This window comes from Trichogramma pretiosum, unplaced genomic scaffold (genome assembly GCF_000599845.2).
Source record: "Trichogramma pretiosum strain Unisexual culture from Peru unplaced genomic scaffold, Tpre_2.0 scaffold46, whole genome shotgun sequence".
Classification (NCBI taxonomy): Eukaryota; Metazoa; Arthropoda; class Insecta; order Hymenoptera; family Trichogrammatidae; genus Trichogramma; species Trichogramma pretiosum.
In genome coordinates, this window is record NW_019641609.1 from 1,361,672 (window position 1) to 1,378,483 (window position 16,812).

Consider the following 16,812-nt stretch of genomic DNA (forward strand, 5'->3'; position numbering starts at 1 on the left):
ATGATCGTTCGATGATATGCGTAGTTAAGTAGCTGTCGCACGTGATCGGCGCCGCCGCCACCGCTCATATTTGCAAGGCCGCCGCTAGCTGCTCTACGCGCTTACTCGAAAGCTCGAGTTAAGATTGTTCTTTCGCGCAATGTTCGTGCAATGACGAAAACGAGGAATTACGTTGCACGCATACGTACATTATGTGTATTGCCTCCTCTCGGCAGTCTCGATTTCATGATGCGTCATGCCGCGTTGCTACCGAAGCAGACAACAATTTCCGCGCTGAAATAAATAAATAAGTAAAAAAATAGCGCGAGTTTTCCTTTCGGCGCGATGGACCGAATAATCAAGGGTGTCATGAAGTACCGAAAATGTCACCGGGAGGGTATGGTGAAGCAATTCCAGCAGGTCCGAGACAATCCACAGGTGAGCACCGATCGAGCATGCACATGCATGTGTAGTATAAGTACTTGACTATATCGTGTTGATGATGCGAGTATACACACCTGTTGTTGTGGCCCACTGCTATAGATGGCATATAAACACTCGATTTCTCCTTGGATTGTCAACAGCCGAAAGCCGTATTTTTTACCTGCATGGACTCGAGAATGATACCGACCAGATTTACGGAAACCAACGTCGGCGATATGTTCGTGGGTAATTGACACACAATGATGATTAATTAGCGTGTATCGATCCATTCGGTAGCTGCTGCACCATCATCTCATACACCACATTTGAAAACTGGGTTAATCTTCATGCTTGCGTAATTATAATGCCGTGTAATAGCCGACTTCTTCACGCCTCATTTGAATGTATAGAATAGAATACAATTTTTTTTTTGTTCCGTCCTCTATACGCTAGATTGCTATATATAACCGGAGGAAGGTCCGGAGTATTATAATCGATCGATACGCCGAGAGATGATGTATTTTTTATTTTCATTGTAGTGAGAAATGCTGGCAACATAGTGCCGCACTCGTCGCACTTTATGGACGAATTGACCATGTGCGAGCCGGCCGCCCTCGAGCTCGGCTGCGTCGTCAATGACATAAGGCACATTATCATTTGCGGCCACAGCGACTGCAAGGCCATGAATCTGCTCTACGCGCTTAGAGATCAGGAGTTCGCCTCGCAGGTAAGGCAAATTAATAATATGCAATAGTACACAGTTATTTGTGTGCGCATGAAACAAATTTCGCTCTGTATTTTGATGTAATACACGAGTTACTTCGATCGCGAATTCGTCTCTCTAATGATCTATTGCTATTATATCGATACTGATATTATATAAAGTCAAAACAACTTAATGATCAACATGAACGTAAATTAGTATTATTAATGACAGATTTACGGTAGATAAGGCAATACGTGATAGCTTTTTAACGCAATCTTATTTTTGTCAGTATTCAACATGAAGAATGATGAAAAAAGTTCCACACATTTCCAAATGAAAGAAACGTTGAATGCATGATCTCGTATTTTTATTCTTCACCGTTGTATTTGTATTCGTATCTACATGTGTGTGAGCGCGGGAACACGATGTTGACAAGAGGCCAAGTTTATGTTTGTATAACTATTAGTATTGATAGAACCCTGATTATTCTCGGATGTCTCGCACAACGGGTTGTAATATTAATTAATCTATTCTAAATAAAATAAGAGTATTGTTCCACCAGTATCAGAGCATTTGACACTAGAAAAAATGTTGCAAATGTTTATACATAAGATATTTTTCAAAATTGATGCAGAATCCATGCTTAGATTAAAAGAATACCTGCTCGCCAACAATATTAATGATGAAAATTTCAATTGTAACGACAAAAACGTTTTAAGACAAATGCTACGAGCGACAGTGAGAAAATTTAAATTCGAGGATCCAACGAACGACCAAGTGGAGTTGTTTAAAGTTACGATTCAACGTCACCCGATTGATTATTTGAAGGTCGTTAATCTGTATCGTGTGAATCATGACTTACTGTCCATCGCTTGCGTTGAATATGTCCTGTATCCCGAAAAAACTTATGAACAATACAAAAGTATATATCGTTGCAACGATAAAAAAGCGACCGAGGTGTATAATAAACTGTGTGATAAACCAGAAGATTACATAGTGAACCGTAACATTGTTAAAAAGGCTAGATATTTTTTTAATCATGAAGAGTATTTGGGAGAAAATGAACCCTGGGAAAGAATAAGATCGTATTTACGAAGCCTTCGCCTGGATAGGGACGAGTTGACATACATAAAAGACACATCAATACAATTAATGTGAGTGAACATTTAAAAAATAGTTAGTGCAATTTTTTACTCTAATATTACATTTAAACCACAGTGATGGTGTACTATAATACTGAAAGCTATCAACATTGTTCAACCGTCAGAAAATTCAATCAATCCGATCGAAGATCATTCCCCAACTTTGCCCAAGAACGACCATCAGCTTCGTCCACCTACTCCAAATGTCTCATCGGTCAATTCTGTTCCTTGACCAATTGTATAAATACAATAAAACCACGTATTTATTCAACGTTACACTGCTGACCAGATTGTATTACCGCAAATATCCAATCCGAGCTCCTGACCAGCAAAAATTATAGAAGTTCATGAAGATTTTACATACGGTTACATCTTTTCTATTTAGAGGAGAAAATGCTGCAATTTTATCGGAAAAATATAATAAAAAAATTACGAAAATAGTATGAAAAAAATACAGTGACACTATTTATTGCAGAAATTATGAAACGATTGTTATTTAAATAGAATTGTTATTTTTATCTTAATAAAGTAAAATCGTATTTGGAGTATGAAAAAAACGCCAAAAAAAGCAATACGTTGGTACAGAACTTCTTCTAGAAAATATAATCAATCCTTCAGTTGAATTGAATTTCTTACTAAGTAAGACATTTCCCTGATAAATGGAAAAACATACATGCACAAAGATAAGAAAAAAGAGCAGCGAAACTTTAGTTTAAAATCAAAAACATTAGGGTTCATAGATTATTTTAAAAGTTACATGGTAAAGAAGAAAAATGTATTGTATTTTGAACATTTTATTTATTTTGCATAATTTTTTACAGATTTTTGAATGAATTGGTATCGGTTTTATATCATAATGTCAATCGATATTTAATCAGCGCTTATATCACGCCATCAACAGCAACAACACAGTGTACATACGTAACACACACACACGGAGATTGCGGTCTGCCCATCCGTGCCTGCTTCCAAGCTCCTTTACACACACGCACACATTACATAGACAAAGGGTCTTTTTTACTCCTTTTACATTAATTATTTTCAGCCCATTTAATTTGTAGCCTTTTTGGAGCTTTTCTGGTTCTGACAGGTCTTTCGTTATTACATTTTATTACGGTCGTTATTACATTTATTTTACCGTTTTGATTAGTTTGACCTGTAGCCGCCACGCAAATGTTGTATAAATCTCTGTTCGTCAACTTCTTGATAATAATTTCACATATCGCAAGGGGCAGCTGATAGTGTATCAATTTCCAGAAAGAATCCAGTGCCCAGCTTTGAAAAAATTTTCTCGACATCATCTCACATATTTGTCTACAACAAGCCTCATATGGCTTTTCCAAATGGATCCGTAGCAATTGGTCCGATTTCACTAACTCGTAGTAGTCTATACACTTCAGTCGTTTTGTCGTCTCTTGGGTTCGTAAATGTATTAGATCGTAGAGCGACAGACTCGGAATAATCATTATCGTTTTAGTTGTTTCTGCGAACCTTTCATTCCATCGTTCGTCAAGATCCTCCAACGACTCCAACAATTTGAGCTTGTCGAATAATTTCATAACTATCAGGGCGTCGTTACTGTCCAGCTCGTATCCTTTTTTCTCTAGGCACTCGATGATGGCTAGAAGACCAGTCATTAATCCCAATTTATATAGAATATCTTCGTCGATGTGCAAGTTGAACCGCTCGTTGAATCGAATCGAAGTGGGAAAAACGAAGCTCGACAGATCGGCGCCATGATCCAGCAAACTCTCGACCGAGAGCGGCAAGCAACCGATCACGGCCCGTTGAAGGGGTGTTTGGCCCAACTTGTCTCGGGCATCGATCTGGACCTGCTGATCTAGCTCGTCGTTGGTCCTCAAGAAAAATTCCGTCAAGTCCTCAACATGAAAAGTGTCTCTCCTGCAAATAATATGCAAGGGAGTAGATCCTTCTTCGTTGGCTCGATTCGGATCGGCTCTTCTCCTCAGCAGCAATTCAGCCACGTGTCCCGAATCATTGGTTAGAGCCAAGTGTAGCGGCGAATCGCCCGTTTTCGACCAGATACAATTGGGATCTTGTCCGCGCTCGAGGAATTTTCTAACGACTTCGTCGCAGCTAAATCGACAGGCCGCGTGAAAGTGTGTGCATCCAGACTCGTCGGTGTAATTCACATCAAACATGTTGTATATTCCAAAAAGATCAAGGATCATTTCCTTACAGACATGAGACCTCCAACTGTTTTTAACCGCATGATGTATTGGTGTGGCGCGACGTGGCGATATAATTCCCTTTTTATCAACGTCGGGTTTGTCTTTGTATTCATCTATGGCAGTGAGCGCAATGAACCTGTTGCCTGGCATATAATTGAATTTTTTGTCATTGTAAGTTATGGAGTCCCAGAGAAGACACTCAATCTCTTTGGGACGCAAAAAGAGCTCAAATTTAGGAAGCGAACGACGCGCTACTTGTATGTGATAGACTTGGACAAGAAAATTACATCGCTCCTCTTTGATATTCCAATCAACCTTGTTTCTTAAGTACCTCAAACTTACTAATGGTTCTGGGATATCGAAAGTTACATCGAATTCTTCTTCGCACGTGGACATCGTTTTTCGCGTTTACACACACACACACAGATACAGATATTTGTTCACTTTTAAATCACTTATTGCAGTAGATGCACACCTTTGCTTGTTGTTCGCGTTAAGGCGTCGTAACGTGTACTAACTGAATCGGCGGGCACTCCACATGAATCGAGTAAAAACACGTGGTCTATCTATTGGCTCCGAGCGTAAGCGCAGCGTAGCACTTTGTCATGTTAATTCTCATAAGAAAAAAATTTAGTTCAAGCGGCCGACGCTGGCATTTTTTCAGGACGCGTCCTGTTTTTCCATAAGATTACGTGTATATGGTGACTGTAGCGCTACTCTAAGCTCCGCCCAAACGCTCAGAGCGAATAGGAAGTGAACACATGGTTCTAAATGAAAGCCTCCACTATTAGCACGCAGCGCGAGACAGAGCTCCATAAAGTGGCAGCTACTAAAAGCGCGCAATTTAAAATTGTAAAAGTAAATGCATAAACAATTTTAATGAGATTTTTTTTCTTTTTTTTAAATCATGACAAATGATGTCGATAAGTTTTTTAATATAATTTAATCATTATAATTTAATTATTAAAATACTATATAACTGCTAATATGCTCATATTCATTCAGAAACATTACTGGTACTACAAATCATTTTCTACAATAAAAAGTGGAATTTAAACATATGCAGCCTGGGTTGTCAGACAACCACCTTTAGACAAATGTTTTGGTTTAAGTTAAAAAGTGGTTTCCAAGTTGGTATTTTTCATTGATTTATTACCGATCACATATCTTTTAGCAGTAAAGCAATCAGTCTGTCATCAAGTTCATCGAAATATATCACTAGCACATTGTTTGATTAGTTAAGAAATGCGATGTTATTACGTGAGGTTTATTAAAAATCCAGTAGCCAACTGAAAACTCGCTCCATTCATAGTTCCAAATAAAAGGTGAAAAAATAAATCTTGGCTGATCTTTGCTTAAAGAGCTCTAGGTAACTAAGTTGCCCAAAATAAAGTATTGCCATGATAGTGAATAAAGGTGTAATGATATTCGATAGTACGCTAGGTTTAGGTAAGATACATTATACAATTACAATTTTTATTAACAAAAAAAATTTGTACAAGTATCTACAAATATTGACAATTGTCAATCATCATTTTTTTTCGCAACTGCTGTTTGTGTAATCGTTGAATCCTTTGTGTATTTGCCTTCGGTGTGAAAGCAACTGCTGTTTTGGTCCAAATTCTCTTTCGCACATGTCGCATGCGTGGTCTTTGCGAACTTCATGGACTAGTCTAATGTGCAAGATCAAATTACTTTTATGTTCGAATTTTGTTCACATTAGTCGCACACATAATCCTTGCGATTTTCTTGTACTGTCCCCTGATGTTTAAACAAATGCGCTTTTTGGGTAAATTTCTTCTCACATTTTCCACATATATAATCTTTTCGACCTTGATGAGATGTTTTTTGGTGTCTTTTCAAATTGTTTTGATCCCCATATTTTTTCTCGCACTTATCGCACTTGTGATCTTTACGACCTTCGTGTACTGTCTTTTGGTGAAAGAGCAACTTAGTTTTTTGTCCAAATTTCTTCTCACACTTGTCACATGGGAAATCTTTGCGACCTTCGTGTACTGTTTTTTGGTGTTTTATCAAATTATTTCGTTGCCCAAATTTTTTGTTGCACACATCGCATCCGTAATCTTTGCGACCTGCGTGAACTGTATTATGGTGTCTAATTAAGTTCGATTTTTCTCCAAATTTCTTCTCGCAAGTGTCGTATGCGTAATCTTTGCGACCTTCGTGGACCATCTTTTGGTGCCTAAACAAATATGTTTTGAGATTAAATTTTTTCCCACATCTGTCGCATGCAAAATCTTTGCGACCTTCGTGTACTGTCCTTTGGTGGGTAAGCAAATGCGATTTTTTCCCAAATTTTCTCTCGCACTTGTCGCAAGTAAAATCTTGAAGACATTCATGTACTGATTTTTGGTGAAAGAGCAATTTAGTTTTTTGTCCAAATTTCTTCTGACACTTGTCGCAAACAAAATTTTTGTGACTCTCGTGGACTGTTTTTACGTGTAAGAGAAAAATCCGTTTATTTAAGAATTTCTTCGCACACTTTTCACATAAATAATTTTTGAAAATTTCGTGAAATATTTTTTTGTGTTTGAGTAAAGTGGATTTATTTTCAAATTTCCTCTCGCACTTGTTGCACCTGAAATCTTCGGGATTTTTGTGTGCTAATTTTTGGTACTTAAATAAACTTGATTTTTCCACAAATGTCTTCTCGCTTTGTCACACGCGAAATCTTTGCAGATTTTGTGTACTGATATTTGGTGTCTACTCAAATGACTTCGAAACTCAAATTTCTTTTCGCATTTGGTACATGAGAAATTTTTTTTTTTTTTTCATTATGAATTGTATCTCGGTGTGTTGTCAAACTGGATTCTAGTATAAATGACTTTGGGCGAATATCACAAATGTATTTTTTGTCGTCTAAAACAATGATGTCTTGTTCACTTGAATTATTTTTTGAGGCTCCATTTCAGTGCTTCTTAAATCAAACAATGGATCCTTCTATTCAGTATACCACGTAAAATGATTGAGTAAAATTTATCTTTTGTTATTATGTCTTGAATTCCAAACTAATTTGATTTTACTATAAACGTGATCAGTGTCCAAGGGGCTATTTCAAAATCGTTTGAGCATATTGTTAACAATCAAGTTACTAATTTATTCATTTACTTACTGTCCTTACAATATCTGAACCAGTTTGCGTTGATTTCTTTAGAGAATTTTTTTAGCCTTCTAAAACTAATTAATTCTAAAAATCTCCTTGTAACATCAAGCAATATAATAAAAAATGTTTAAATTTATTCCAAGAGAGGTCGCTCTCACGCCATAAAACTGCAACTCGGGGCCGGGCGCTCACAAAAAATTTGGCGTGAGAAACAGAGGTCCACGCTCGTGATTCATAAACTCATTATGACAAACGAACGGAATATCTGACCATGAGAATAGGAACGTGAAAAAGACTCTTCGCAATGTATGAACTGATACCTGGGTAATTGATACTTGAAGGGTGAGAGGATAAAAATAACCAACACAAAATAATTATATGAGAGTAAGAAGGAGGATGAGATTGAAAGAAAGTAATTAAGCTGATAGCTCGTCGCTAAGGATGGATAAGAACTAACTACAAAAGAAGAAGAAGCAGCGAGTCGCGCGATATTAGAGCGGTCGTCGCAAGCCACTGAAAAGACTCGGATAAATCCTAAAATAAAAGTATGAGCGCATTTGGTCGCGGGGACGAGCTGAGCCGAATTCATTCGTACCGAAATTCGGCGCCTCCGTATGACAGTTACCACGTACAAGTGGAACTCGTAAGGCGACGTGACTCCTGAGGTAATTGGTCGAATCGTAGCTATGATGCTACGGCCAGTTGACAATAGTTGGCGTGACGAACTGGGGAGACGATTGGGAAGCTATTCAAGTGAAACATAATCACAGAAAGAGAAAGTAATCATATGAAACTTTAAAAACCAGCTGAAATGAACGTGCATCTAGTGGCTTAGTAGTCCAAACCGTACGCCTCTGCCATCGTTGCATGTGGAGTGGATAAGCTGGGTTCGAGACTCGGCTAAACCATTCCAGGGTGCCGATCGAAAAATTTGATTATGAAGGGTAAATCCTCCTTTTGCATTTTTGTGGCAGAAAAAAGGAAAAAAAATCATAAAAAATAAAGCATTTTTCGTTGCGCTCACTCTCATAACGCAGACATTTAAATTACAAATTAATGATTTACATGCATGTGAAAACGCAGATTTTTTTTACAAAAAAAAACACTAGTTCACGCGGACTCTCATATTGATGTGTTGTCATGTCGTTACAAGCTCTCATGCCCTTTATAAAGGGTATGAATAAGGGGTAGGGCATTTTAATTTCAGTTAATCGCACTAGGTTTGAATGCTCTTCGTGTATCATAAATGCTCAAGTATTTCGAAAAACAAATTCATCCCTGAGAAAGGTTCAAATTGTAATATTCTAAATTATAAAAAAAAGTTTACGGTTTTCTGTTTTAAAAAGAGAAGACTCCTACAAAAAAAAAACGAAAAGAGCAAAAATGTATTAGAAGTAGGCAAAGAACACGTATGAAATTGATTGATTTGAATTTGTTAGTTGTGGACGGACAGGTCAATGAGAAACAGTCTAATGCCTGAGTATAATTAATTCGGTGATGGGGACAAATCTTAACCTATGACGCAGCCACCTACTTTAATTAAGATGCAATAATGACACTGGATATGTGATCACATAAGCATTGTACTTGAATTACCTTAACTTAATTGATTGTTCTAACCCGATTGAATGAAAATGCACCCAAAAAAGTTTATGACCGGGAATTATTGGTCATTAATCTCACTAATGAGTAGGTACAAGAAGCTGTGGCTAAGGGGGAATGCACCATGGTCTTTATTCAATATGACTTCACCGCTGAAACAATCAAAATGTCAACTTTTCTTCGATTAACAATAATAACAATTACGCGTCTAGTTGAGCTGCACTTTGATCAATCAATGTTGATGACCAAATTTCATGACATTATGATAAAATCATGCGTGTAAATGCATTACGATCAATTTGTTTTATGATCAATATTTTCGAAAGCTATTGAGTTTTAACAAAAAATTTTCTAGAAGAAAAGCGTCTTATAATTGTACAACATGTTCCAAATTTTGTTTCTGAATTTTTCATGATAAATTAGTCATTTTTTCATTGTTTTACAATTAATCCAAATTTATCTCCGGAAAATATCAATCTTCACGAGTTCTAAATCATTTAAATAATCAATAATAATTTTTAGTAAAAGAAAAGTTGTCAGGTCAGACAACAATTTCGAACAATGAGAATTTGTATTCGGCGGGTAATATTATTCAGTACATTATTGATCTATAGAAAAATTTAGAATGTATCGTAGGAATATTTAAGAATGTTGTATTGTAACAATATATCATACTCAGAGCTTTTTGATTCCACCAACAGATGGAATATTGTAAATCCTCAAGTATCAAAACAAAATTTTTGTAGAGGCATAAATACAAATAAGAACATGATGCAAAAAAAGGTTCAAAGAAATCGAAATCTGATGATTTAAAATGGGAGCAAATGATTTGAATAAAAATCGTTGTATTCAACTATTATATGAATGCAGAAATCGCGCTTACTTGAATACACTGAGCTTCCAAAAAACTAAATAATATCACCCAAGAAATGATACTCATATGCATTATTTAAGAATAATTTAACAAATTTAAAAATTACTCTGTAAGATCTTAATATTATACTATCATTTTTCTCGTGTTACTATAATTGTACCAAAAGACACGATATTATACACAGCACAATTTGCATATATACCTATGTATAAAATTACTCTCACACATCAACTCTGGGGCTTTCTTCCTAGCAAACATAGCGATTTTTGCTAATGATATAATAGATGAATTATTACGATATTTCTCTTCGTGAAGGTATTGAATCATATGATATAGGATTAATGCAACAGATCATCAATCGAATGAATTCGCGATCAAACTCTATCGAACTCAATAAATCAGAGCATAATTTTCTCCCATACATTTTATCGCGCCGAAAAACTGACGAAATTTCACGATCCTTACAGAAAAACCGGCGAATATCGCCTCTACGCGCCTGGCTGTGCGCCCACGCGTCCAACAGCCTGGAAAAGTTCGAGCAGCTCCGAGTGTCGGGCTACGAAGAGCCGCTGATCTTTCGCGCCGAGACGCCGATGCGCAAGATCGTCGCCTACATCGATCCGGAGAATCGTTTCGCCGTCGAGGACAAGCTGTCGCAGGTCAACACGCTGCAGCAGCTGCAAAACGTCGCCTCGTACGGATTTCTGAAGAAGCGCCTGGAGACGCACGATCTACACATACACGCGATCTGGTTCGACATCTACACGGGCGACATTTACTACTTCAGTCGGGCGCACAAGCGCTTCGTCGAGATAAACGAGCTCAACGAGACGCCCATTCTCAAAGAGATCAAAACTTACTACTCCTGAATAATTATATTGATGTATCTAGAGTTAAATATTGCTGCGAATCGCTGCATTTATAAGTTATTTTTTTATTTATTAGTGAAATACAAGGAATTAAATTCCGAACGATCTTTTGACGTCAAAATTATTTCTTCAACATGATCAGCTCCTCGTCGTCGATCTTGGCGTCTGTGGCCCACATGTACAGGCAGACGTAGTACTTGAGGTAGTCGTAGGTGAGTATGGTCTTGGCCAGATCGCGGCTCTCCTTGAAGTTCTCCGGATGGTGCTTCTTCACCGTGTGCAGATAGTCCTTCCAGCTGTACAGCTCCTTGCACATGACGCTCAGCCGGGACTTGATGAAGGACACGTTGGGCGCGTGCTGGGCCTTCTTGCTGCCGAAGTAGCGCTCGTTGTTCTCGCAAGTCATCTTCATCAGGTCGGCGAAGTTGTCGAAGGTCATGTTGCCGTAGAGCTCTTTGCCGGTCTCCCAGAGCTCCTCGAAGTCGTCGTAGAACTCGCTGATTTCGGCCTCGTCCTCGACCTGTGTATGGATTAATTTTTTTTTTCTTTTTTGTTCATTTTACAATTATAATTTCGAGTCAGTACCGGATCTCCGACATAGCGTTGCGGTCTCGAAAAATATTTGCTCGAGTATATCCGCTCGCGGGCTACCGTTACGTTATTAGACTAGGACCCACTTGACTCTGTTTCCATAAACAAGTCGTTCCCGAAAAAAAATAAGTCAATCGAGGCAGCTCTCGAGAGCAGCTCAAAATAATAAACGGTACATAGTACAAACAACAGCTAGGTCTACGCTCGAGAGCGTACACACGCATATTTGTACAAGAATCGGTGGCTACGTATGTAGTATGTACTTACCGATTCGGCGACGACGGGCTTCGGGACTACGTCTGTCGCCGCCCGATCGTCGCTATTAGCCACCGGATTAGCCGCTGCCAAATTGGCCAAGAGCAGCACCAGAGCAGCTGCGAACTGAAGGCTCATCGAGATGTTACGGGCCATGACGACTATGATGATGATGATCCTTCGCGCACGAAAATGCGACGACGACTGCCGTTTCGGAATTTTTCTTTTAATGTATCATCGCTGCTGCTGCTGCTGCTGCTGCTGCTGCTACTGCGTCGGGCAAACACAAAAAAGAAGAAGGAAGCCGAGGAATGACTTGGCCGATGACTTTGAAAAAATAAAAAATAAAAAATAAAGGTAAACCACACGGTCCGCAGCAGCAGTGTTTTATCACCCGTTATATAGAACGCACTCATCGTGTCATTGTATAATAGATCGCTGCGATCCAGGAATTATCCGCGCGCGCACACACACACACACACACATTTGCAGCCGCATGCACAGTATTTACAGTGGCTAAAATAATAGTAGCGCGCGGAGGATTGAATAACTTTATTGCGTCTCGCGGCTCTTAACGCGTGACGATCGCCGAATCACCGGCGAGGCGATTTTCGTCCGCGTTTTCAATTCGATTTATATTGTCAAATCGATTATAAATCGAATACGTCACTTTATCTCGTGGTGTACTTTCCTCATCGGCAGCACACGAGCGCGAGAGCATTGTGCAAAAATGTCGCGAGCTCGCTTGGCGTGTCAAATTTTTCTTTCTCTCTTTATTTCTTTTTTTCCTTTCTTTTTCGTAAACACTTATTTCTACATCTCACTTTGCTTAGATTTAAAATACACTCTGTGGACTTTGCAGAGCATGGGCCGATCCATACGATTAGATTGAATGCTGCAGCTTTTCGTTGCAGGTACCGAGTTTTCCATTTTTTTCAACGCATTTAACGTTCGAATTCAACGAAATTAAATGTTGAGTTTATCACAGGTCAGGTGCGACGAATTAAAATGTTTAATTTGCTATAGGCCTTTCTCGGCGAATTCCGCGTGACATAGAATTATTTTTTAGCATTTTTTACTTCTTAGTGATAAACTCTAATTCATAGAAAAGTGATTATAGTTCGATAAGCAGATCGATAATGTAATTTCTTCAATAATAACATGTAATGCCATACTGTTTACATCGATTCGTCTGAATTTCGCGTTCTACGATTCGTAAATATTATTAAATCTGAATTAGTTAGTCAGATGTATTGTAACAGTTATAAATTTTACAGTTTTAAAGCTGTAGCCTGTACCCAAATCACACGCGATCTTTTTTAAGATTACGCTTGATTTTCACAGTATATCTATGAATTAAAACATGTCAAATCAATTTTATTTATCTTGCTCACTCGTGAATCAAACGGCTGCTCATCATTTATTTTAGTCAGGAATTATACATTCGAAAACCACAAATTTAAGTCGTTAGTTCGTTAGACGTATTTTCAATTCATTGAAATTTTCAATGCATTTGCTAAATCATGCTAATCTACCAGCAAACATTTCTAATGTAAGCTTAAGTCATCACAGACTCCTTTTGTTCAATTTTTTTAAATTTCACACACAAAATGATGTGCTTTAAATTCCAGATAATCAGAGTTTAATTGAACACACACAAACGTCAGATCGGTCAGTTCGTGGTTAACGCTACTTTTTGTGTGGTTCACTCCCAATGAAAACATAATTGAGAGCTCGAAATCCGGCCTGTCGAGGACTCGGTATATAATATACACTTGCCGCGTCGCGTCGTCAAATCTCGCAAGTCGCCGTGTTGGTATTCCCTATTGTAGTCAAGTGTGAAATTATATACTTATAGGCATGGAACAATGGGTCTCCCGACCGGGCTCTCGGTGTCGAAAAAGTGTCACGTCAGCTGACAGCTATCGGTGTCTGCTTACATAAAGCTTGACCGCAACTCAGCCGCACCCGAAAAATCAGTGCGGCACCGGGAGTGACTAATGAACTTTTTGCTCGACTTTCCGTGTCTCATCGGTTGTGGAGGAGGTGGCGCCTGTCGAATGACACGGAGCTCGGCATCGCGCGACCCACTACGCGATGGCTTACCCTTGCCCGCGCGCCGGCGCGCCATTATCGGTCGAAAGGGGCTGGAGAATTCGAATTTCTTCTTCTTTTTCTGATTTTAAATAAAACTGGTTTCATATAAGACGACGAAGATACGGCGATACGACGATGATAGCGCCTCGCGGCATGCGCGCGCGGTGACAACAACGAGTGCTCGAGACCTTTCACTTTATACAGTGCTCCATGAAATTTCATTCGGTATAGACGTGCGGATAAGGTGTCAAAGAGGAAGAATGTCGTGCAGAAAATTCGCGCCGTGCCTCGTCTTGCTTCTTTTCGCGGCTTGCGTTACCTGCAATCCGGTGGTGAGTTGAAAATTTACGCATTTTTCTTACATGCTTTAACGGATGTTCCGTGTCGATACATGCCCATGTGTATGCTATATTGTACGTAGGAAGTTCAAAAGGCAAACGAGGCGCCAGAGGAAGTGGAGCAGGAGCTCGTCGACAACCAAATTCAGCAGCAGCAGCACGCGCAGCTCACGGAAAAGGAATGGACCGAAGTCTTTGAATTTTACAACGACACCTTGTCGGCTCTGCGCGGACTCAAAGACGTCTGGACCAAGCCCTTCGACGAACTGTTCGATCATCTGCGTCAGAACAACACGAACGTGAGGCTGCTTAAGCAGGAGCAGGTGGCCGAGCTAGAGCGCGACTTTGGCGAGAAGGCGCGCGACGCCTTGGAGCGCATCGACGACGAGCTGCGCGAGTTTCAGGAGATCTACGAGAAGTCGCGGGAGATGATGCGGGCCAACGAGACCAGCCACTACGACAGATACGTCTTCGGCATGGCCTGGGTGCTGAGCGAGGAGCTGGCCGCCTACCAGCTGATGGTCGGCAACGTGCTCAGAGAGGCCGAGAACGTCGCCGAGCTCATGATCGAGCAGCAGAGCAGCACCGATCGGCCGACCACTATCAGTCCGTACGCCGTGTCGGTCGAGTATAACGAGACGGTTGCGATGACCACGATGACGACGACGATGGACGAGGACGAGGACGACGATATGAATGACATGAATGAATAATATATTAACCAGAAAAATAAATACGCTTGTTGTACATACATAACATAAACAAAACGAATCGGAAGTAATTTATTCCTCGACATACCCCCCATAAATCCCGAAAAAAAACAACAGATAAAAAGGCACGCCGTATGCGAGTGCATGCCTCATCGAAGGAACCGTGTGAGTTTTATAAAGTCAAGTTCAAGTCCGACACAATGGCTGTATAGCGCGCCGCGTCGCTGCGTGTGCGGCAATAATACAACAACTGTGTGTGTGAAGATCACGTATATATATGTAGGTGTATGTACGTGTTTTTTCCTCTCTCTCTCTCTCTCTCTCTCTACCTTCGGTATCTCTGTATAGTGTATAAGAGACCGAGACCTACAGGCAGCTGTGGTATATGTACAAGTACGACGAAGACAAGCCTCTCTGCTGCTGCTGCGAGCTTTACTACTTGCCGAGCGCTGAGCAGACTGCGAGCGAGCGCCGCGTGCCACTAACCCGATAACACACTTGCGCACACGTGTGCAAAAATCATCGTGTGTGCGTGAGTTTTAACGTGTATACGTGAACAAGCATCTTTGTGTATGTATGTATATACGACCACGTCCTAAGAAGGAACAGAAAGAGAACGTGACTGCCGCGAGAGCGAAGGAAGAAACGAGGAGGAGGAGGAGGGATATCGCGCGAGCTCCCATGCCTTCATACATACATACATATCCATACCGATGATAAATGTCGAATGAATTATCGCGGATGTGCGTGCCATAACTTTAACGACGATGATCCGGCGAAATTTTGAATTTTTGAATTTTTCATCAGCGCCGCCGCCGGAGCAATTCGCCTTAATTGACTCGCTTCGATCTATATCGTCCCGCGTACATGAATATAATATACGCCCGAAAAGTAACAGAAACGAGGCACACTTTTTTTTAGCGCGATCTCGATTATCTCGACGACCCGTGTGCCGTGCGCCACCGAGTCTCATTTGTATATCGTATGAAATTAAAATTATATCGAGCCCGCGTACATAAAGTGATTTTATTCCCCAAAAGTGTACCGTCGTGGAACGGAGCTCTCTGCGCCTCTGCGCAGGTTCGCGAGCGCAAAACTCGTAAAAATCTCGGAACGAAAGCTCTATTACGCTTATATCGGGCTCTTCTGGGCTGGCTGCGCTCCAGCGGTCGGCTGAATGGAGAGGTTGAATTTTCGGTTTTGCGCTACTTACCATTCGTGGCAAGAAAAAGCAAGAGTTCGGTATAATGGGCCTAGCTAAGCGGGGATAGTATAAGGAAGCCTGTGTATACAGGTAGGAGGTTCTGTGTAGATTGAGTTGGATACTATACAACTCATTTTAAAGGCAGCTATATTTAGATACGTAAAAGTTCGATATGTATGATTATTTTCGCTTGAAAATTTGAGAAAAAATCGTAGATCTCATTTAAGCCTTATTGCCGAAAAGTATAAACATGTAATTTTCCAACAAATTTTTGAATTTTTTTAGACAGAACAGCTAAGATTTGAGTGCGCAAAAATAATGTGCACGAGTCGTATGCGAGCTTGAAAAAAACTGTAGCTCAGTAAGAGATGCACAAAAACAAGCACATAGGCATCCCATGAAGCAAAATTGACCAGGGAAAGTAAGCGCTTCCAAAGCTTAGCCCGGTAGACGAAATGAAAAAATGTATATATTAGACTGGAAGCAAAAAAAAAAATTTTTTTTATTTCGCCCGGACCAACCGGAAAAGTGATCTATGTACAAAAAAAATAGTCTGTGCAAAATTTTAGCTCATATAAATTGAGATAACCCGTGCCGCCAGTCGCTTGAAGGTTTTTAAATTCGATTTAAATTAATTTCTACCGCTTCTTTACAGCGATATTCAATTGGCTCTGTAGCCGTCAATTTTCAAGCAAAAAAAACTTCG

At 39.8% G+C, this 16,812-nt stretch overlaps 4 protein-coding genes across 6 annotated transcripts; 3 read left to right on the plus strand and 1 right to left on the minus strand.

The window, feature by feature from the left end:
• The first annotated feature begins 132 nt into the window (after positions 1 to 132).
• On the plus strand, positions 133 to 11,017 carry LOC106654950 (beta carbonic anhydrase 1). Of its 3 annotated transcripts, none has more exons than XM_014375113.2 (4): positions 133 to 417; positions 564 to 648; positions 942 to 1,129; positions 10,510 to 11,017. In XM_014375113.2, exons 1-4 carry the CDS (start codon positions 325 to 327, stop codon positions 10,909 to 10,911), a joined length of 768 nt encoding a protein of 255 aa, XP_014230599.1. In that variant the 5' UTR covers positions 133 to 324; the 3' UTR covers positions 10,912 to 11,017. The 3 variants fall into 3 exon arrangements, with proteins under 3 accessions (XP_014230599.1, XP_014230601.1, XP_014230600.1); XM_014375114.1 differs by having other exon boundaries at positions 329 to 417; positions 523 to 648; XM_014375115.2 differs by lacking the exon at positions 564 to 648.
• LOC106654951 lies at positions 1,207 to 2,822 on the plus strand. The gene is made up of 2 exons (XM_014375116.2): positions 1,207 to 2,262; positions 2,327 to 2,822. The coding sequence occupies exons 1-2, from the start codon at positions 1,697 to 1,699 to the stop codon at positions 2,340 to 2,342; spliced, it is 582 nt and encodes a 193-aa protein (XP_014230602.1). The 5' UTR covers positions 1,207 to 1,696; the 3' UTR covers positions 2,343 to 2,822.
• LOC106654952 lies at positions 10,957 to 11,993 on the minus strand. The gene is made up of 2 exons (XM_014375117.2): positions 11,770 to 11,993; positions 10,957 to 11,431 (listed from the first exon to the last, which is right to left on the minus strand). The coding sequence occupies exons 1-2, from the start codon at positions 11,911 to 11,913 to the stop codon at positions 11,033 to 11,035; spliced, it is 543 nt and encodes a 180-aa protein (XP_014230603.1). The 5' UTR covers positions 11,914 to 11,993; the 3' UTR covers positions 10,957 to 11,032.
• Positions 11,994 to 13,568: 1,575 nt separating this feature from the next.
• On the plus strand, positions 13,569 to 14,959 carry LOC106654733. The gene is made up of 2 exons (XM_014374734.2): positions 13,569 to 14,186; positions 14,276 to 14,959. Exons 1-2 carry the CDS (start codon positions 14,115 to 14,117, stop codon positions 14,903 to 14,905), a joined length of 702 nt encoding a protein of 233 aa, XP_014230220.1. The 5' UTR covers positions 13,569 to 14,114; the 3' UTR covers positions 14,906 to 14,959.
• The last annotated feature ends 1,853 nt before the right edge of the window (positions 14,960 to 16,812 follow it).